At 31.3% G+C, this 24,368-nt stretch overlaps 1 protein-coding gene across 7 annotated transcripts in view; it reads left to right on the plus strand.

Annotated features, from left to right (window-relative positions):
* The window catches only part of LOC134706573 (corticotropin-releasing factor receptor 2-like), a 117,505-nt gene extending 93,437 nt beyond the window's left edge, over positions 1-24,068 (plus strand). For 6 of the 7 annotated variants that reach the window (XM_063565618.1, XM_063565620.1, XM_063565622.1 and 3 more), the window contains 11 exons: positions 1,098-1,217; positions 6,950-7,053; positions 10,061-10,161; positions 11,041-11,161; positions 12,346-12,499; positions 13,927-14,005; positions 14,573-14,663; positions 15,807-15,892; positions 18,631-18,766; positions 19,749-19,790; positions 22,616-24,068. In XM_063565618.1, the coding sequence (XP_063421688.1) occupies positions 1,098-1,217; positions 6,950-7,053; positions 10,061-10,161; positions 11,041-11,161; positions 12,346-12,499; positions 13,927-14,005; positions 14,573-14,663; positions 15,807-15,892; positions 18,631-18,766; positions 19,749-19,790; positions 22,616-22,840 (1,259 nt within the window). In that variant the 3' untranslated portion in view covers positions 22,841-24,068. Of the gene's footprint in view, positions 1-1,097; positions 1,218-6,949; positions 7,054-10,060; positions 10,162-11,040; positions 11,162-12,345; positions 12,500-13,926; positions 14,006-14,572; positions 14,664-15,806; positions 15,893-18,630; positions 18,767-19,748; positions 19,791-20,407; positions 20,479-22,615 lie in introns of all 7 variants that reach the window. The other variant, XM_063565617.1, reaches the window with a different exon arrangement.
* The last annotated feature ends 300 nt before the right edge of the window (positions 24,069-24,368 follow it).

Here is a 24,368-nt window from a genome sequence, read left to right on the forward strand (position 1 = left end):
TGTAAAATATTAAAATATAATCTTGGTTATCAAAGTTTTTTATTTGTTCACTTTTAGCCTATAATGCCTTTAAAGAAAGAAAGACTGAATAAAACTGAATATTGTTAAAAAAACAAAACCAAAACAATTACAATATTCTCAGAAGTAAGCCATCTTACATGGATATTTTATCATATAAAATAACCGGTACATTCCCAATAAAACTATTGTACATTTATAACACCAGAACAGTAACTGATGATAGTTTGCTGGAAAGCATGATTTGAAATGAAATGTTGAAAGTACATTTATACATTTTGTCACACTCTGGTCCTTATTTATAGAAATTAGAAGCCGTTTGAGTTTTAGTGGTGTTTCGTTTATGGCGCGTTAATAACTTATACCCCAGGGGTGGTGTTCTCGAAGCTATCTTAGGATTAGGACGTGTCCTAAGTCTATCTTATGACAAGTCTTTGTCCTAAGTCGTGTTCTCGAAGCTCTCTTAACTTATAATAAATCCCATTTTTCGTCCTAACTTTAGGACACCCAACAAGGTGTCTTAAGAGCATCCTATCTTCATCCTAGTGTAATAAAGTTTGGATTTAGCTTTTTGCTCATTATTTTACGTGAAAATGAACGTGAAATGAAACGCACCATCGGTTATTAACTCGTACATAAAGAAAAGGTGCATGATTTCAAACTTTGAACTTCGTATTTCACGATACGATTATACTAAATATTTAATTCTCTTTTCAAAACAAGTTGTTTTCCAGTTAAATAACAATCGTTTTTTTATATAATTACATTGGTAATTATGCAATTTATTCTGTACATGTTATGATAAAATTCGTAAATAATTTTATTAAATATTTTCGTCATTAATAAATGTTTTATCAACAAATATCTTTAAAGATTTTAAATTTCGACTTAGGATATGTTTAGGACGTCCTAACATAAGATTCGTCTGAGATAGCTTCGAGACACAACTTAAGAGTGTCCTAAGTTGATCTTAAGTCCGTCCTAAAATTGGTCTTATCTATGACTTAGGACGAATCTTAGGATACTTTCGAGAACACCACCCCAGATCTCTTTTATTCATATTGTTATTTTCCTTTCAGATAATGGAAACAGTTATTGTAACATGACATGGGATGGTCTGTCTTGTTGGCCTGCCAGTCTTGTCGGAGAGTTTTCCATTATACAATGTCCTCAGGATATGCAAGGAGTAGACAGTACACGTAAGTATACCTTAGGTTTTCAATTGAGATAAATATAAGAAGATGTGGTATGAATGCAAATGAGACAACTCTCCATTCAAGTCACAATTGTTAAAAGTGAACCATTATAGGTCCAAAGAACTGTCTTCAATTCGAAGCCCCGGCTCCCACCAAACATAAGCTATATAAAGGGCCTCCAAAATTACTAGTGTAAAACCATTCAAACGGAAAAATCAAAGGCCTAATCTAATATAAAAAAAAATTGAAACACACATGAACTACATCAAGTTCATTTACCTATAATTCATAACATTTTATTATAGGAAACTATAACACCATGCACGCTTTTTATATAAATATTATTGATAGAATATAACAGAAGTGTAGATGCAACAACAAAAACAAACTAGAGGCTCCAAAGAGCCTGTGTCGCTCACCTTGGTCTATGTGAATATCAAAGGAAGCAGATGGATTCATGACAAAATTGTGTTTTGGTGATGGTGATGTGTTTGTAAATCTTACATTACTAAACAGTCTTGCTGCTTACATTTATCTCTATCTATAATGAACTTGGCCCAGTAGTTTCAGTGGAAAATGTTAATAAAAATTTACAAATTTTATGAAAATTGTTAAAAATTGACTATAAAGGACAATAACTCCTTAGGGGGTCAATGGACCATTTTGGTCATGTTGACTTATTTGTAAATCTTACTTTGCTGAACATAATTGCTGTTTACAGTTTATCTCTATCTATAATAATATTCAAGATAATAACCAAAAACAGCAAAATTTCCTTAAAATTACCGATTCAGGGGCAGCAACCCAACAATGGGTTGTCAGATTCATCTGAAAATTATAGGGCAGATAGATCTTGATCTGACAAACATTTATACCCGTGTCGGATTTGCTCTAAATGCTTTGGTTTTTGAGTTATAAGCCAAAAACTGCATTTTACCCCTATGTTCTATTTTTAGCTGTGGCGGCCATCTTGATTTGATAGTCGGGTCACCGGACACATTTTTAAAACTAGATACCCCAAAGATGATTGTTGCCAAGTCTGGATTAATTTGGCCCAGTAGTTTCAGAGGAGAAGATTTTTGTAAAAGATAACTAAGATTTGCGAAAAATGGTTAAAAATTGACTATAAAGGGCAATAACTTCTAAACGGGTAAACTGACTATTTCGGTCATATGACTTATTTGTTAATCTAACTTTGCTGAACATTATTGCTGTTTACAGTTTATCTCTATCTATAATAATATTCAAGATAATAACCAAAAACTGCAAAATTTCCACAAAATTACCAATTCAGGGGCAGCAACCCAACAACGGGTTGACCGATTCATCTGAAAATTTCAGGGCAGATAGATCTTGAACTGATAAACATTTTTACCTAATGTCAGATTTCCTCTAAATGCTTTGGTTTTTGAGTTATAAGCCAAAAACTGCATTTTACCGCTATGTTCTATTTTTAGCCGTGGCGGCCATCTTGGTTGGTTGACCGGGTCACGTCACACATTTTTTAAACTAGATACCCCAATGGCCAAGTTCGGATTAAACTCGAATTCTGACTAGAGTTCCATATGAACGGTAAATGATTTTGAAGAGTAAGGTCTCTAGATTACCGGAAGAACAAGGCCCTACTCTGAATATGTGAACATTCAAATTTGATTGGATTGACGTCATAACATCCGGGATATCGAGTCGATCTCTAGGAACCCTGCCACAACCCATGGCTCCTCGAGTGTTAATGGCGGGAAAGATATATCCAATCATAAAAGGTGTTATATATGACCATGTCAATCAAATCTACTATAGATATCCATCCGAACTTGACCAATGATGATTGTGGCCAAGTTTGGTTCGATTTGGCCCAGTAGTTTCAGAGAAGATTTTTGTAAAAGTTAACAACGACGACGGACGACGGACGACGACAGACGCCGGACGCAAAGTGATGGGAAAAGCTCACTTGGCACTTCGGGCCAGGTGAGCTAAAAACGAAAGAAGACAATAGCATCAATAACACCACTAGGTAACCAATCAGAATAACAGGACTACTTGGTTAGCATTATTCATGCATATATTAACGACTTCATTTTTTCTCTAATGAAATTAATCGGTTTGCACGATAATCGGAGGGTGCCATCAATGTACGAAAATAATTAGGTTTCATCAATCAAAATAATCAATGACGCTTTCAATGGTCCATAGCCACTCCACTAGTCTAAGTTTGTGTTACGCAATGACCCCTCGCTTAGGGTTAAGTACATTTCCCTTCCCAAAATGTAATTACCTTTTTTTTTTTTTTTATCTTATCAATGTGCTAGTTTAATTTTGTCTTGGTTGTTCCAGGCTGCAATATTCAATTATGTTTCTATTTAAATTACTTCTCAGTTTAAATAACTTATTTATTTAAATTACAAAGATAAACACATTGTCATTTGAGGAAAATGAGAAAATATGTACCCCCTGAAGTAAAAAGTCAGTTAAGGTTAAAAAAAAAATTTACATTGTAATCTACGTTTTGCTGACAACTATTTTTTTGTGATTCTGATTCCTATAATGTAGCTAACATTCACGGCTGATTTTGATACTTTATTGGCTATCTTTCTCTTTGAATCGTCATTATTTGCATAAAAGTGAGAGGTTTAGCGCTATAAAAAACCAGGTTCAATCCACCATTTTCTACATTTGCCTGTACCAAATCGGGTTTCTGGCAGTTGCTGTACATTCGTTTGATGTTTAATCCTTTGATTTTTACCATTTGATTAGGGACTTTCCGTTTCGAATTTTTCCTCGTAGTTCAGTATTTTTGTCATTTACTTTTGGGATAAGGGGTACCTGGTCAACGAATGATGTGACGAGATTAAACTCGTTAAAACACATTTGACCTTCAACTTTTCATCTGGGGTTTTCTTCTGAGAAAAGCTTGTCAAACCCAAGCTTGCTCAACACTGTAATTCGAAATAAACTACCGGTATTGTCTAAACAGAGACATTATGAGGGATCAAAACATGTACTTTTTTGCTATCAAAATTTTCTATGATTCGGGGGTCAATATATACGGTTATGGTGCTACACAGTGGATAAAGTATCTTCTGTAAGAACTTTTTCCACTTTTCATAGTAACTCCATGATCTTCTTTTTCTACCCTAAACAAAAATATTTTGGCAAGGAGTTTTAAGACAGCCGTAAGTTCTTTCATTAAAAAGAAAATTGCTATCTTATACTTAAGACTTTGGGAATACATCACAAACGAGAATTGCGAATAAGTTTGATACAAAGCGTACTTAAGCGACAAATTACATTGTACATCGATACAGATCGAATCATCACACGTAGATAATTAGGGATAAAACAGTAGTTATACAATCTTTCTTGTTAACGTGACGATGAAAGGGAGCGAAAGGAAATTGATTGTCATAGCATAGCTGATTTATTCGTTCCTAAGACGAAAACTATTGAGAATGATCCAGAAAATATTAATCACTTTCATAAACATGAACGAAACGAACATTATTTGTAGTCATTTTACGCTTGTTAAAAAATCGAGTGTTATGACAAAATAATAACAGGACTTATACTACGCATTCAATGGTGGTTTGCCTTGGTTAGATCTAATAAACACTTCATTTACCGATAACCTGTCCCCCAGTTACAGACAGTTAGAGGTCCTCTCGAGATCTTTATGGCCGTAATGTAAATTGACCTGTCAAAATAAGAAAGATTCTCCTAATGAAACATCATTACAATAAATTATTGTAAGCACTTCTGCATTTATTGCTTTTACATAGGGCCAGCTAATTTGTTTCAGTTTATTATACAATGGATTGATCAGTTTATAGTTGGCTTAACTTTCAGTGGCAAGTGTTTTAAAAAGTATTTATATAGACCCCAACACATAAATAAACACATTTCGCTTAAGTTTTACGACAGAGAAAATTCAAAGGAATAAGGAGTACTGAAAGAAATGACTAAATGTTCAGAAAAGTGGGGGATAGAAATTTGAACATGCTTCACGTTCTGTCTGGGCCCTCGTAAAAATGGTCAATAAGATTATGTATCTGAAGAATTTTCAAAGCCCAACCAGGCATTCCATGTTAAAACCATGAGAAGGATGAAAAAGTCACATTACAAAAGCTTATAGGTTAAAACATATGCAGTTCTTTCCAATTTGTTTTAACAGACAATCTGCATCGCTACAAAATCATAAACCAAAAAGTCAAAGTATTAATATAGGTAAGTAAGGCAGTTACATATACATAACCTTGTTTCAAATCATGGAACTAATTGTTTTTCAAGGATGCATGTAAAATAGAAAATAAACGCAAAAGATGCACAGATCAGTACAGTATCAACTTTTTTTGAGCATTCAGTTTACAATAAGGACATTTTTAACCCAATCTAATAATTTTAACATAGCGAATATCAAAGTATGACGAAGACTCCTGGGGCCTGTTTATCGAAGCTCTCTTAGGATTAGGACGTGTCCTAAGACCAACTTAGGACACATCTTAGTCCTAAATGGGTTTATCAAACATGTCGCAACTTAGAAAAATCCTAGGAATTGTCCTAACTTTAGGATACCAATTTAGGTGTCTTAAAATGGTCATCCTAACTTTAGGATACATTCGAAGTTCGTCTTTTATTCATTTTCACGCGTATTATTTTTAAAGCAGTATTAAAAATAGTTGGAATTCTCCGTAATGATATGAATAATGAACGAGATTTGCATTTGCACTGTTAAAGAATGAAAATGTGACACTTCGAATTCAACTCACTAAAAAACATGTTGTGATTTTTACGTATTATATATCTTGTTTACAGTTAGTTTGTTATTCTTGTGTCATGTTTTGTTTCATCTATAATACAAAAATTACGAGGTCCAATTTGTCAGCCGTCATCACGTAAAAACGACAAATCAAAGAATTCAACTTTATATATAACTAACATAGTACAAAGGTGAATATTAAAAATTACACCACTCCAGGCCCTTTTGTTTTCCGAGAAATTAATATTGCCAATAATTAAGAATTCCCTTGTCGAGTCCGATACCGATACCAATAGTATATTCACCTGTTACCTTTTACCTTATCTATACGTTCTGCATCTGACAGGCGCACCACCAAACGGTGTATTTAGGACTATAGTTGCTATTTACACGGGTCATAATCGCAGGGTTGACACTGCTAAATTCTATCAACCATTGTCAAATTGTTACCTATTGTAGTATTTTATAAATCAGTAAGACTTTCTAAGATAAAAAAAAAACGAATACTAATCACATTTCCAGTTCGACGGGTTCAAACAGAAAAATTCAGTCTCTGACCCGCGGTATCACGGGTGTGTTCTAGTACAGTTTAAATGTACAATTATTTAAAAAAAAATATTTATTACCTTTAATTTAAAACTTCATATTAGTTATTAGATTCTAATTAACCATATTTGAAATAAAAAAAATATATTGATAAAATATGATATCATAATTATTTTTTTTAATATTCGGTTTGTATTTTCTTTTCCGCTAATACTTAGGACATCAGTTAGGACGTCCTAGCTAAGATATTCCTAAGATAGCTTCGATGTGCATGCTGAGACGTGTCGTAAGTCGGTCCTAACTTTATCCTAACTTCTGTCCTAAGAAATTCTTAGGACCGATCTGAGGACATTTTCGATAAACAGGCCCCTGATTAATATCTTGATATATTCTTTTTAGTAACGCATCTAATTTGAAAGTATTTTTTTTTTTACAGAAAATGCATCAAGATTATGTACAACTAATGGAACCTGGGCATTGAAATCTGACTACAACAGTTGTTTGACAGATACAAACCCAAAAGACTTGTACAATGGAGTGGTAAGTACTGTTATTAACGTGTGTAGGCTATTATTAACTTTGAAAATACTGCAACCTTTAAACCAAAGGTGGTCTTTATTTGGTCATACAAATGAGTTAGGTTTTCCATTTTGTCTTCGAATAGTTTTAAATGTTGCCTTCATTTGTTGTACATTTTTTGACTTCGACTGCCAAAAACTCACGAAATTTGTCTAAGTGAAACCCGTTTGCAATAAACGTATCCTTATCCTAATAGTATGTATAAATCAATAGTTGCATGCTCTCTTTGTGTCTGTTAACTTACTGCATGTTCAAAGAATAGACTGCAAATGACTTCCTGTTATATGAAAGGTATAAAGGGTGGATACGGTAAATATTATTGTAACCTTTATCAGATGCCGTGATCAACACCACTTAAAGCAAACAGCAGAATTTTTATTCCATTAGTACTGAAATTAGATACCACAGATTGCATTTTATTGTGACATCTTTTTTGAAACCAGGTGCACAAATGTTCATTAAGAAGTCTCGTGTATCAGATCTCAAATACATTTCGTTTCTTAGAGATTTACTGGATTTCTTAAAGATAGAATCAAACTATGATCTGCATGTATTGACAAATTAAAGGAGTTTTATTTTCTACAGTTTTCATATTTTGTATAAATTATTAACACCATGTTAATAACATGTAACCCATGCATTATAGTACCAGAGGCGTGATGGAAATGCATCTCAATGTTTTCCCCACAATAGCTTGACTAATAAGATACTAAAACATGTCGTAGGTTTACCTTCTTCCATATATAAACTGGAATGTAAAGTGCGGCACTAGAATGATTTAATGCTTGGACAAATTTCATAATAGCAAGGCAGATCTAGTAACATGAGAACCGTTGTTCTTCTGAAATATCACAACGAATCACTCAAGGGGAATGCCTTGACGTATTAAGAAAAAAATATCATGGAAATCAAAATCGACACTATAGTGCATGTACCATAGTACGAAATATTTCCCCTGTTCTGAGTAATGGTTTTTGAATATTTTTTCTGTCGTTTACCAATAAAAACAACTAGATCATTAAGACGGTTGAATCGCTTTACATTACCTTTTCCTTTGCTTCATTAACTTAAATCATATACAATTGTGTAGAAAGACATAAATAAAAATCCAGTATCAATTTTTCAAATTATGGCCTATTCAAAACCATTATATTTCTGAAAAACCCGATTTCAGCTGTCAAAGAAAAAATGAAACAAATTAATATTGAGGTAAATCATAGTTTATTGATAATAAAATGTTTAAAACCGAAGTTAAACAACTATATTTCGTCATTAAAAATGTATTTTGGTAAGTTTCAATGACAAATTTAAGAGATTTATTATTTAAATTTTACAAGATTGTTAACCCATAGCACACGCATGAAACATGTCACATGTTCGACAGCGAAATATGATATTAAGTTGCTATTAAGCTCAATATTTCAGTGAGGAAAACGTTATTAAAACAAGTGGCTAGTCATTTCCATTCTTTTTGATTGTACAGTTTTGGCTGTTATGCATTGAAGTGAAACACTTAGCTGGCTTGTATTATGGCGATAAAGTCTGCTTTATGATGAACATTCAATACACGAAGATGTCCTTTATTATCGCACCCTTTTCGATATACATTTGCAATATGTCATATACGTTTTGGTGTGGAATATGAATTTCATTTTAGGAGAATTTTGCAATTTCTGTCAGCTTTCAAAGAATTTTTGTCCCCGCTTTGACCATTTAAAACTAATCATAAGTTATTTCAAAGCAAAATGAGATACTGAATATATGTGTAAAGTTTTACGTTCTTATCTGGATTTTTTTAAGGCTTCACTAGTTTTAATTAATATAATGTAACATAATCTGATTAAATATGCATATTGTCTGAAATAAATAGCAAAGTAAAAGAATCCAGTAACGTTGTTATATCTACATGCCTCTAGTTATGTGGATGCTAAAAAGAGACATTTTAAGTATTGTTAATATATTTATATCATTTAACTGTTGGATCAACCTAACGGAAATAGAATTAATGTCATTCCAAAATACCGGTTTTAGATCTTACTATTTACCTTCTATTAATTTTATTACATCTAATACAACTTGAAAGGGAAGGCGTAACTACTCTTTCCGAATGAATTCTAGCTGTGGGCTCCTTTATACAAATTAAAAATAAAACTTCGTACAACACATTCATCTCTAAAGAGCCGGTCGATGATGAATACAAGTCTCGGCTCCATGACAAATAAGTTGTTGCCCGAGGTCTGATAAAACCCTATATCTTTTGTTCATGTAAATTACCCAATGTAAATTGCTGGATTATTACGGTGTCAAATCACAACAATATTCCTCTTTCTAGACCTCTACAGACATTCGACATTCATAAAGAGGGTGCTGGTGCTCCACCTCTGTTACACATATTAGACAAACTTCATACAAAAGGTTGTGTAAGGAAAAAAAATGTTTTGGTAAATTAAAAGGATGAGCAAGTTTAGAATTCAGCTTTTCGACAGTTGGGATTTCTTCCAAGTTTCCATTGTCATTTTCCAATTTACAAATTTATTAAGCAACATTTCAGACCCATCTGAAGAGGATGGAATATATATAACTTAGTTGGTACGTTGTTTCAGGGCTGATAACAAGATTTATGGAACTACTTTCAATTGCACCAAATGCACATTTAAACAATTAATGTCTATTTAGTGAAAACTGGCTGTTTTGTTTTTCCGTGGACACATAGAATTAACAAAAGTTGTAAGGTTTTGAAACTATTTATCAAGGTACCAGACTTATAATTTGATACGCCAGACGCGCGTTTCGTCTACATTAGTCTCATCAGTGACGCTCAGATCAACATTGCATTCTTCGAAATGACAAGGACCGATTACTGACTCTTACCAACCTCCCTCGCGTGGAACTAAAGTGATTCATTTATAGTTCTGACTAAATTTCATTTTTATATAGTCTTTCAGAATGTTTTTTTTTTTCATTTCAGGAGTCTGTCCATGAATACTCACGACGAATTATCTATAACCTAGGTTTCATAGTCTCCACGATCACACTCATCATTGCGTTATTTATTTTCTTGTACTTCAGGTGAGGAACTTAAGTTATTATCCATAACGGTTTAATCGTTACTTTTAATTTATCTATGTATAACAAGTTGTATTGAAAATGACAATGCCAGAAGAAATGTACATCCTTCAGATACAAAAGGCGGAATTATTACGTAGGTTGTTTGTATATCATCATATATCGTTTTCATATATCAATATCTTTTACAGTGAAATAACATGAGTGGTTTTCTAGTTTAATGGATAAGTCAGACAGTAAAAACAAGCCGGTACCACTATCATCAAAATTTTCTGATTTCTTAGGTATAACATAACATAAGGGATATGGTATTACATTATCTGTCTGTTATATACAGACGGGTAAGAGGAGACAAAACCATTAGGGAAGATCCAAAGATCTAGTTGTTCTTGAAACACTTAAATACCAACAGTTTTGAAAATAAATGGTGACACTAGATAATCATCAAACAACACTAAACAAAAATACAAGAAACGAGACAATGATACCAATATTCCACCCAATTTTGTTATTATATATGAAAAATAAACAACTGTTATACAAGTGAGGGATTAAGCTAGCTATAAAACCAGGTTTTAATCGAACTCTTTTCTTTGAGAAATGCCTGTACCAAATCAGGTGTTTCCATTCATACGTTGGTCGATAAAGTCTAACGTGTGATTTTGTATGTTTTTATGGCCTTCCCCTTTCTTAAATTTACCATTTTATTTGGTATATTGTTATACAATTTTACATACAAGTAGGCTTTTCTGTATGAACTTGCACTGTTTTACACATCGCTTTGTACTTACATTGCATTAAATGTGTTAAATATTGTGGAATGTATCACTGTTTACATTTTTGTCAAATCATGATAATAAATGTATAACTTTTATTTGGCAGGAGTTTGCGATGTTTGCGGAATATAATTCATAGCCATCTGATAGCAACGTTTATTCTGCGTAACTTGCTTTGGATCATGATGCAGCATACATTATGGCCAATCGTACAAGCTGACGAGAAGGTAAAATAGGTTCCCTTCATTTTAATCGGAGGATATACTACTTCGTCTACAGTTTTGTTTTTGTTAATCTAGAATATAAAATAACTATTACTTTGTTGTCCTTTAATACTCTACTACCAAGATATTTGTGGTTTTCCGATAGTGATAAGACTGTTAAAAGCACTGCTTAGCTGCCAATATATAATTTTAAGTAATAAATCATTATTATATTAAAGTAAATGCTCGGGGAAATTCAGAATGTACAAACTTAGAGCTTTTTACAAAGTAACAGTTAAAAGGATATATAATTGTCCACATTATACAACATCTTTAAAAGATATGAAAACTTGTAAATAGATAATTTTCGGATTATAAAATAAAAAGACGTTGTATGGTTGCCTATAAAACAAATATTAAACAGGGTCCAAGTATACAAAACACATGTAGTATAATAAGCCATTAAGTGACTTGTCATGACAAAATACATAATAGAACACCAATCTTATTTTATGTAATCACAATAAACAACCAACAAGAAGGATATAAGCAACATAAGATCACCATTGAATAACAAGAGTCTTACCTTCACACTAGTAACTGAATTTTAGTCGGAAACGGTCATGTTGGTTTAAACAACATTTTAAAAGTCTGAAAAATACATAAGTTAGTCATGTACAGTTTCTTGGTTAATTTTCAGACATTATCACTGCGGTAAATTCAATACTGTTCAGGCAACGGGCTTGCAGTCAATCTGGTAAATGAATTTAGTAGGAAACGATCATTTTGGTCTAAACATCATAATGAAGTCTGAGTAACACATAAGTTATTCATGTATGTTATCTTAATATGTGTTCATACTTAACCAATGTGGTAAATTCAGTATTGTTAAGGGAATTGACTTGCAGTCCATTCATTACTGTTTAGTAGCTTTGTAGACAGTCCAGTATGACGCCATTGAGCACAGGTAAAACAACGACTGGACAGATCTTAATTGATCGCAATCAGATTTTCTGAACAGTTGTTCATGCACATCTGAAAAATACTCAATGCATCGATTATTAGCCAAAGGAATTTAACAAACAATGATATATTAATAGAACAGAACGAATATATGATATTTCAACATCTAATGGCAAAATAACGATATGAAACAAATATGAGAATGTTATTAACAACCATTACCATGTTTTTTTTTCTCTTTTTAGTGGGCATGTAAACTAGAGGTAGCATTGTTTAACTATGCTCAAATGACAAACTTTTTCTGGATGCTAGTAGAAGGACTATACTTACATATTATTATTGTCTGGACTTACTCTGCAGATAAGATTAGAAAGTGGTACTTCATCATTATAGGATGGTGTAAGTTAGTCATTAAAAACAATAGTTTATTTTATGATTATAATAGTTGTCACACCATATATACATTACATCCTCGTTATCAAGACAGTACCATTAACTTCTATAACAGCACAGTCGTGTATAAATTGTAAAACGCCGATCTGTGATTTAGATTATAAAGAATCCCATGTACCATAATTATGTATACATCAGTCAAAGGCTGTTTCGAAACTTCTGAGGAAGATAATGCATGATGCAAGATAAACAATTAAAAATGTTCCCATTATGTAATGCTTATCATTGATATTAGTGATTGGGAAATAATGTAGAGCAAGACATGTAATTTATTTCTAATCAATCTAAGATAGAAAACCATTTAACTTAAGAATCTTCAACGAATCCTTACACAATTAAGGTGCCAAATGATAAGTAAGAAGACTTCCAACAGTCAGTATGTTAAGCACTGTTGTTTATCTTGTAACTAAATTGATATGATAATATCAGTAATTATTAAGTACTGGTTATCTTATTAGTGTCAGATAAATATCTATTTTAATAAGTGTAGACAGTCGGATTTTAAACTGTAATAGATAGATGCATTTTCCTTGCAACTTAATAGCAACCGTAATCATATAATAACATAACCGCGACGAACTTCGGACAAACATGATGTGTTTGTCTGTATTGACATGAAAAAATAAGTGGTAAATACGAACAAAACAATTTACAATTGGCACTTACTCAAAGCAATTTGTTTCCTTATTAGTGTTAGCCTGTTTATAAATAAGACTATCTTTTAAGGTTAGACGTATTTTCTTCGTGCACTGAAAAATATTTATAATGCCAGGTTTTCTGCTAGTCAAATACGCATCAAATTCTTTTATAATATTTAATTGTTATCTAGAAATGCACTCAAGATCAATGTATACGCCTATTACATACTGAAAATTAAATGAACACTTTATGATTATTCGCATATTACCTTAATTAATAAGAGTGGATCGTAAAATTGTTTTCTTTGTAACTAGATATAAGAATTAAGTTATATTGTAAATAAGCAATTATGAACATGTGTATGGTATATTTGTGTTTGATGAACTAAACGTTTGTCATATGTTCCTTCGTATTGCTTTTCAATAAGGACCACACAACTTGGAACGTTATGGAACCTCATAGCTTTTTACACTTACATAAACATATTGACCCCATTTCATTTTTCTTTTATGAAAAGGTGTACATAGTACATTTCTCTATTGCACATTGCACTCAGTCAAAATTTACATGAAAACAAATGGGAGGGATACTTGATATAAACTAAATATCAAAAGCTTAATTTAAATATACTGGTGAACTACTAGAAAGAAGTAAAAGACGAATATATTGCTGCTAACTGGCAGCAGATCAGTTTATATAATCTGATCAATAGTGAAATTGAATTTAAATTTCAGGCTTACCGGCTGTTATAATTGCAATTTGGGTGACTTTGCGGACACAAGTAACAGCAGATGAAACTAATGATGTAGCAGCGTAAGTTTATACTAAATCTGATGAATTCTTCCCCAACCCATGGATACCTTTCTTTTTACCCAAACTTTTCTCTGCAATAATTTCTGATCACTCCATTAATTTTAATGAGACGTTTATTGGGTGAATATATGATAAAGTCCATAATTTATCAAACACACTGATAAACATGCTTCAATAAATTCGTCTTTGATTCAATATAAAGTTGTTATGCATGTTCAACATGATATAATTGTGTTTGTTCCTACCATGTTATTTCATTGAAGAACTGTAAACTTATCGTGTTAATTCATGCTTTATTAAATAGATAACCAATTATTCATAGATTTTTTTTCTTCATAATTTTCTTTTCTTTTAACAATAGACAAAGACTTTTTAAATCTGTAAATCAAATGAATGACGAAAGTATCATTATATAATGGCTTTGATTTGGTTATGATATACAGTTAGTGCTTTGTTACAAAAGAAAGTTTACATGATTTTTTTGTTATTTTTCAAATTAATGAGATTTTTATTTTGTGAAATTAACTAACCATTTCTATGTTAATATATGATTTCTACTTTATCTAGGTGTTTCATGCCAAAGTCTAAAAACTATGCAGAGTCGGAAGCTGATAAGCTAGATTACATTTACATCGCACCTATCTTGTTTGTATTAGCAGTAAGCATTATTATTATACGAACATCAACCTGGTTTCTTTCTTTTTCTAAATTCAAAACACAAGAATGAACATGAATAAACGATACCAGCATATACTTTTTTCTAAATTATTTATTTAAACCCCTTTTTGAATAAAACAAATCGGCAGCTCCGAGTTATCTTTTCGCCGCACATTTTTTGGTTTAAAAGTAAAGTTAATATTCAGCAAAATTGGAGAAAATATATACTTAATTATATTTTACTAACACTTAGACGTAATAGCACTTCACATGTACTCATATATTGAATGTTGATTTGATTAAGTGAAAATTATCACTCCTGTTAAAAAGATATAAATCTGAAAGTTTCTTCAATATGAATTGTAGAACTATACTGTAGTTTGCTGATATAACGGCTCAAATTAATCTTTTAATCTATAAACATTATGTCAATCCATCATTTTAAAGAAACAAAAACTTAAAGAAAAGATGATATTGATTTCCGGGGCACGACGTGGATAACCATCAATATATATATTAAGTGCCAAAGTATGGAACACAAATTGAAAAAACGTCATGTTTGAGAGCATATACCCACTAATTTTACATATTTTCTAAAAAAATGTTTATGATTTACGAAAGGACAGAAGCAAAAGCTGTAGTGTAAGAGCTGCTATCATGGAAATATAATGTTGCATTTTCTGGTTGTTTCAGTTCCTAATTCAAAAGTCTGGGTAACCGTAATATACATTTTAAAAAGCATGAAATGGTCAAATAATTTTAGGCCAGATCTCATACAGAATAATTCAAATAAAAAAGTCAATGACAATGCAGAACATAACTTAAATCAGAATTTTAAATAGGCATAGTTACTTTAAACGTTTTTTCATGTTAACCTGACAGATGTGACGATTTAAGTGAAAAAATTACACATTTTCTACTTATGTTTTGTATAAGATCAATTTCATATTACCCTTTTCATACTTTACTTTTCTAGCATTTATTGTGCATATGTTTCTTCTGAAAATATCGAGTCTTTTTTATCTAACGTTGTTTATTCTTTGAATTTTCAAAAGAGAGTGACCACTTGCGTTTAAATGTTCACATTTCCCTTAAATTCCCTTTTAAGAAAAATAAACATTTATATATTATCTAATTTTTACAGGTGAATATAATTTTTCTGGGCAGCATAATATGGATATTAGTGACAAAGTTACGGTCATCCCACAGTCTCGAAACAAAACAGCTGAGGTAACGTTCATTACATACATCTCACATTTATATATTTATGCTAGTTTTGATATACCTTTTGTGTTACATGTCATACATACATGAAAATATCCACATAATCGGGAACATTTCAAGTGTATTAACAGCAAAACATCCGCTTAGTATATGAAGTAATGACTTATCTTAAAGAGAGTGTTAACCATATCTTCACTGTTTCAGGAATATTATTACGCATATGCGAGACTGATAAAAGATTTCAAATACGGACTCTGATTTCTATATATTTGGCAAACATTTTGAGAACTAAAAATAAATAACCTAATTGTGATTTTAAAATGTGCGCTACTCTGTTTAAAAATAACAAGCTTTTTAAAAGACTATTATAAATTGAAATTATATAAATAAAGAAACTAAAAAAGCAGAAAAAAAAATGGAGGGTCCTTGTGCTTGTTTTCAAGTTATAAGCCGTTGAAAATTTGGCGGGAAATAATTCTCTTTAGACTTTACTTTCACTTAACATTGGCACCTTTTTTGTTTAAAAAAAACTATGAAAAAATAACAAGGATTTCACAAGATTTTGAAATATGGCTTTTTAAATAATATGTAATAAAAATATGAAAAGAAAAGTAGGGAGCAGTGGGCAAATTTGGCATATACAGCATGATTTCATGGTATTTTGTAGCTTAAGAAGACGGTACGATTCATCATAAATCATTCCTTACTTTCTTACATTCAGAAATTTATACATCTTATCTTGAAATTATGTACTAATCTCACAATAATTGTTCAATTTCTTTGCACAAAGGTTGAACGGAAAAGACAAGTATTGTCAATTATGCTAGTTGTTTCTTTTTATTCTGTGTTTTTCAAATATCTGTAAAAAAAAACATGCAAAAATTCAGATTGTTTCAAATGAAAAATCAATTCACTATACAATATTTTATGTATGACTTCTACGAGAAGGCACCGTGACCGTGACTGTGAATAATTAAACTCATCATAGATACTTGAGTATTAAGATTAATTTTTTGAATTCATAATGTTGAATGATAAGGTATGTGTATTGATTACTAATCTTAAAAGATGAACCAATAAACTATTGTTGTCAGGTTCAGTTGCCTGGATGCTAGTCGTGAATCAATTTTCATCTAAGAAGTTGTTGTTTGAACTTTTTAGTTTGTTATTGGACTAATCCTGTTCATTAATGGACGCCATGGTGTGCTGTTTTTGGATATGGTATTGATTTTTAACAGGAAATAGGATGATTTAAACCAATCCGAATCGGACGAAGCAAAGACATTCGGAAATCGTGTTCTTTTAAAAACAATTTCCCAGTTAATTCGAACTAAATAATTAGTTTTCCCCAAAAAAAACTAAGTAATTATAATAATCATATAAATACCATGATTTTAACTCGTCTTATAACATCAAACTTAAAATACAAGTCTTTGAAAGTGGAGAATATTGCAAGAGGAAGAGTGTAACAATGAAATGATCAATGAAATAAAATTTTAAGGTCTACATGTGTTTTAATGTATCATCTATATATATAAAAGATCTTTTCTGGTACCATCTAGGATAGTACTTAGGCAACCAAATAATATGACAAACATGTCCAGGCTGACGTGTCTAAACCAAGTTTTGCTTTTATAGAGTGTCACTCGTTTGATAAAATTTGCAGATGATGTTGCGCACATTTACCTCATTCATCAAATTTCATCAATGATACTATGAAAAGGTCCTTGCAAAAGTTCGAAAGTTATATTGTTTTCATTTGTTCACTCGATTAATAATGTTTGATTTTTAAGTTTTGATGGGCTTCCTCTTTTTGAAACTCCTCTGAGTACTATGTTTTTGTTCTACTTTTCCCTATATATTTGTGAGTCAAACCAGTCATTCTACATACGCCTCAATGAACATAGAATTAATGTTACGAAAAAGTCATATATCATAGTAAGCCAACACTTGAGACAATCAAACTCAATAAAAGTGCTCGTGATTGAGCTATAAAGAGGGAGGATTGAAAAATTATAAATCATATTGCACAACCAAGAACGTCGTGATTTTTTCGCGACAATATTAGAAATGTATATTTGCTCTTCTGGTGATTTGTACAGAAGCTGTTTTAACACATAAACTGCTACATATAGCATTTACCTTACAAACAAAATAAATTTTGACAAAATGTGAGTCATTAATGATTTTCTTCGGTTTTAGTGTGTTACCCCGATTTTGTTTTTTGTCCATGGATTTATGAGTTTTGAAAAGCGGTTTACTACTGTTGCCTTTATTTGTATGGTTTTATTACCAGCTACTATGTTTTCAAGCAAAATGCCTGTTACAACAAAATATAATTCATACTACTAGATTATATTTTTTTCTGCCGTTTGGTTATGTTTTGATATACCCAATATATTTGTTCATGCATATAATCAAAATAACATCAAATTCGTTCTAAGTTAGTTATGATAACTGTTAGTTTATAAGAGTAAATAACTTCGACTTTTTTGGATTTGAGCGACATTGGTGGGTCTTTTGTAGACGAAACGCGCGTCTGGCGTATATATAAAATTTAGTCCTGGTATCTATTATGAGTTTATTCTGAAGTGTTTTTGTTTTTGTCCGTAAATGATGTACGGCACATAGAATAAATTAGGCTTCATTTATGGATACATTGTTGGTAGATTATGTTTGTCAAGCCATACAATTGATACCTTATAGATATATAACTTACCCTTATTATATTATAATTTTAACAGGAAAGCAGTTAAAGCAACAATTACACTGTTTCCATTGCTGGGCATCACCTATGTGATATTTATCTGGCCACCAAGTGATAACCACATTTTTGTAGAAGTACACCAATATATCAATGCATTTTTACAGTCGTTTCAGGTATGTTATAAAATATAATTATGTAATCTTTTAAAAACAATTGAACACTGTTAAATATGTGTTAGGTTTTATATATTCCATTTTATTACATGAGACACTATCAATATTAGTGTTGACAAAAGCCACTGATTGAATTTTATATTATTCATTTTTATCAAGTTGCAAGTTGCATTTGATAGTGCTGCATCGAAACCGATGGATTTTTGTTTCACAAAAGACATTAAATCGTCTTGTAATTTTCTGAAGTTATTCAACTAGTAATCTTTCTGTCAAGTCTTTGTCCAGAACCAATCTAAATAAGATTTATCCTGACATACTCAAAATGAAGGCGACAATATAGTGTCTGTGGTAGATTATAAAAATATCCCGGAGTCGATACAAGTCTACCATTTAATTAGAGTGTTTAAACGTTGATAGCATATAAATCTTGAAAATCGAAACTGTTCTGCAGTAATGATGCCACTTAGGTATATATTCTTTGAAAATGACGCCTTGACAGGTGGACATAAAGTAAATACATTCAAAATATCAACCACAGTACTATACCGTACAGTAATTTGGTCTTCAATTTTTCTATAACTAATATTTCACTTTAGTCTCATATCAGATTTGTTTTTGTTTGTGTTTTGCTCATTATTTTTACCAGGTGTTATCTGCATGGATAACGTCTAAAAATATATTTTCTTAATTAGAAAAATGTAAAATAACAAAAATACAGATTTTCGAGGAAATTTATTCCGGAAAGTCCCTAATGAAATGACAAAATCAAAAGCTGAAACACATCAATCAAATGGATAACAACTGTCATATTCATGACTTGGTACAGACATTTTCTAGAAACATGTAATTTTCAGCTCAGGAATTTTATTTCTTTTAATTTTATGATATTCAAAAATATTGTTGTTTTTTCTAGATTATAGATTTTCTGTGTGACTAGCTTACGTTAATTGGAAGATGACAATTATATTTTTTTTTCTTGTAGGGGTTCTTTGTTGCTTTGTTTTACTGCTTCTTAAATGGAGAGGTAAGTAACATATAACTTTTTATCAAAACATAACAGTGTTTAACTTGACTTTGATGATTTATGATTCATTTGTATTATAATTGTCAAATAAACAGCTTAAGTTATATTATAAAATAATCAATCATGAAATCTACGTTTCAGTGCTCAGAATATTATTGGTGTTATTATATTTCTTGATTATCTTTAAGTCAAAATTAGTCATGTATAATTCTTTTCAAGCAACAAATGCAAGAAAGATAGTTCTAAACAATACACAAATAGAATTAATAACATCAACCTACAATGCTTTTTCTTGCTTTTAATAGATCTATCATCTGTATGATACGGAAACTCCCTTTATTCGAATCGTCACAATCACACCAGAACATTTGCATGAAAGTGAAATTTTACATGAAAGCGAACAGCTTTTCTGCATCTTTCTAATGCTACACATGTTTTACCTCATGATTTATAAATCACTTCATCACGTGTTACAATAATGTTAATGAACCTAAAACCTTATATTGAGCAAATACTTGACACTCCCGTGCACAAAATGGTCTCCTTCCTTCTGAATACAGCAGTTAATATCACTCACAAGTGTGTTCGGAGACCTTAATGATGATTGTTTTTCGTAGGTGCAGACTGTTATAAAGAAGAAAATAACAAATTGGGTGGAATCGAGAGCAAATTATTCTTTAATTACTAGGTATCTAGAAATGTAGCTGTGGATTGGATTTGTTGCTTGTACGCAGTCTGCACTAAACGTCAAACATTTGGAAAATGTTGTCTTTGTGATTTGAATTTTTGCAGAAAAAAAATATCGCATGTTTAAAAGGGCTTTGTATCCTGGCACCAATTTTTATACTTTATCTTGAAATTCCTGCTTACTTTATTTCGAATTACACAGGGAAATTTCATTCACATCAATTTCACGTGAATTTAAATTCACGTGTACTTTAAGTAAAATTCACATCAAACTAGTTGATACATTAACTCACGTAAATCAGTGAAATGACATGAATTTTATTAATAAGGTAATTCAAATTTCATCTAAATTTTCAAATTAAATTGTAATCATGGAAAATACCAATTGTTTATTTTTAGTAAAGTTCGTGTGAAATTATTGTGAAAAATTGCACGTGAGACTCATTTGAATCGTGTGCACGTGAACCCATGAAATTCACACGAAAGTTTTCACTTTAGTCTCATTGATAAGCCCGTTTCAGGTTAATCTATCTGAAATTTTCACGTGAATGTCATATGATTTGTTTGTGAAATTTACGTGAGCAAATGTTGCCTGGGTTCTTATCTTTATTTAAAGCTACCAACGTTTCCTATACCTCATGTTTACTTTGATAAAAATTGCCTTCATATTTCCATTTGTAAGAAACAAAGTGTGAACAATGTCAACAAAAGTTGGTGCTTGTCGGTCCGATTTTAACCAAATCATTAGACTTTTCTACTAACACAATCTCTTTTCTAACTGTATATATAATCAAATAGCTCAGAGCATGGTATGATATGACAAATTTACTAATCGCATGTTGAACGTTGTTTGTTGATGGTGTCTTATGATGGTTTCAGAGTATACTTAATGTTTTCATCAATGAATTTTGTTATTTGAAAAGTGAAGAAGAAACGTTGTTATTGGTTTGTAAATGTACTGCTGTCTTTTAATGATTTGTTTTGAAAGTTTTCTAAGTTGCAGGATATAAAATTTGTCATTCAAATTAATATCTTAATGCGACTCTTTTCTTTGATAGATTAAACTCTTCTCTTATTTTAAACTCAGCTTCATGGTAATAGCGGTGCGCTCTTTTGTCAAATATGCAGTAGGTTTTACGTTTTAATTTTTTAGACTATAAAAAACACCACTTCGAAATTTATGAATTAACTTCATCCATAGATATCCTTCCGGCATAACTCTTAAAATTTACGAATTATTGGTGACCCAGTTTGGTAAAGTTATTGATTCTTTTATTTCAATAACGTATTTTTTTTTAATTTTTCCATATTTTATTATATCCCCGAATCGGTTTGGCAAGTTAATTGGGGTATGAATTTGGCATGGTGCGTAATTTTTTCATATTTTAGGAATGAATTCTTTTTAAATTGGTGTTATCACCTCAAAGATAAGTTTCAAAAATAAAAGATCGCAACAAGTGTAGAATTTTTCTTACAGTTTATCTTTAATGGGCTAATGGTATCAACGATTGCAATTGCTCCAAATGATGATATATTCTCTTTTTATGTTCTTTGTAAACTTGTCATAATGCAGATGACATTAGCGTTAGTAGTTATTGTGAGAAAATACAAACAAAGGAGCAACTTCTAGTTTCAAATCACATATCTGAAAGTAATAACTTTCATTATTGATGAAATGCATGGAAACACACTTGAAAGTTTTAATCAAATCAATTTTAAATGTATCGTATATCAATTTGACATTGTATTGTATAATTATGTTCAATTATTTACGAAATCGAATCATCCGTACAACAATTATCTTCGTGTAAAAATATCTAATTTTGTTTTTCCTGTTAAAATTTGAAAATTACTAGCATAATATAGTGTTTCCATGCACAGGTTATATTTCTTGACAACGAAACTTACAGTTTCAACTGACAAAATGTTCACAATTACACACAAATTTAACCTTTTTAAAGTCACTCAGAAAAGACACGTTTTTTTAATTATATGTATATAGACGACCAAATGAAAGATGTTTACAGACGCCATAGTTCGACTATGCGATAAAGACAGGCACATACTAATGAAAATTGAGCTTCATTTGCTTCAAAGTGTTCAAAACGCATTTGATTTATCAATAATTATTTTTCCAGGTTAAGACGGTCTTGAAGAAAAAACTCAAAATATTCCAAGACACTCGGGCTTTAAGCACAAGATACACAAAGACATCGATGGTTCAAGATATGAGTGTCGTTGGTAGAGACAGTATAGCACCAACAAATGGTAAACTCACTTCCGGTAGGAATGGATTCCGTTTTATGTCGAATTCACAACGACTCAATGATGATGAACAGGCAGAAAGTGAAAATATGTTGTGAAAACGGAGAACTAAAATATCAGTTTGGTACGTCCAAAACTTTGTTAGTAAAAGAAGGGCAAGTTGTGGGCAAACGATCTTTAAATTCGTTGCTGAAAAGACCCTTAGTTTGGTACTGACTATAAAGTATGGCCGCAAAAAACTATGACATAAAAAAACGTGAGTAAAAAGAAGGAATCATTCAACTGAATTAACATCATCGCATATTGTTTTTATTGGTGTTCTGGAATAATTTATTGATATTTATACATTCAGAATGATCAACGTTGACTATCGTTGTCTTTGTGTCTACATGCAATGACCACGGATTAAACAAATAGAAAACACTCTGTAAATATATAAACTGAAGAGTCTTGTATCTTCATATAGTGTATAATATAACAAATTTGATACTATTTAATAGTCAGAAGTGCACAAAATAATACTTATTGATTGCTTACTAACCATAGACAAAAAGCAGTTCATACAATGTAATACACTTCAAATGTATATATCTCATAAACATGTACATTTCACAAGCTGACGATGGTTTGCTATTATTCATGGATTATTAAGACTAATACTAGTGAGAACTGTTATAACCTGTATTAACTTGTCCACAAATTCGGTTCAAGAAGAAAAATAAGATTTATTGTCAATTCTACCTGACTACTTCTGGTAAATGTTTTGAACATGTGCAACATCCTGATGTATTGCTATGTAAAGGGTGTTATGATACGTAATTATATACCGTGGCCAACCTAATTAAACTTCACTGGGTTTGTAACTATATGAGCAACATTACTGGTACCACACGAATAGGAGGATCTGCTAAATTAACGGATTACTTGAGATCCCCCACAAGTTTTGGTAGGGTTTGTGCTGCCAAGTATTTGATTTTCTATGCTGTGATTTGTAAACTGTTGTTATTCTTGTGGTCAGACGACTTCTTTTATGATTTATTGCCCTTAATTGACGAATTTTACTTTTTCCATTTTTGTCAACTTTTATGAATACTCAAATAGTTATAGAGATACATATGAAAACAAATATTATCAATAAGACTAAACGTAAAATAACAAAAACTACGAACTCCGAGTATAATTCAAAAAAGAAAGTTTCTAAAAATCAAAATCAAAGCTCTAACACATTAAACGAATTGATAACAACTTTCATATTCCTGGCTTAGTACAAGCATTTACGTATGTCGAAAATTGTGCATTAAACCTGTATGAAAGCATAAAATTCCATTATATTGACAACAAACAATAAGTGAACAAAACAAAAAGACAAAACAGGTAAATGTCAAAAATAGGTACAGAAGTCAACATTGTGTTATAAGATTAAATTTATGTTTTTCTAAAAGCGGCCAACACAGTCAGACGACTATATATTTGAGTTATTACCATTTAATAAAATTGGGAATGGAAATGGGGAATGTGTCAAAGAGACAACAACCCGACCATGGAAAAGACAACAGCAGAAGGTCACAAACAGGTTTTCAATGTAGCGAGAAATTCTCGCATGATTTTTAACCATTTTTGCGTGTT

This window comes from Mytilus trossulus, chromosome 2 (assembly GCF_036588685.1).
Source record: "Mytilus trossulus isolate FHL-02 chromosome 2, PNRI_Mtr1.1.1.hap1, whole genome shotgun sequence".
NCBI classification, from domain to species: domain Eukaryota; kingdom Metazoa; phylum Mollusca; class Bivalvia; order Mytilida; family Mytilidae; genus Mytilus; species Mytilus trossulus.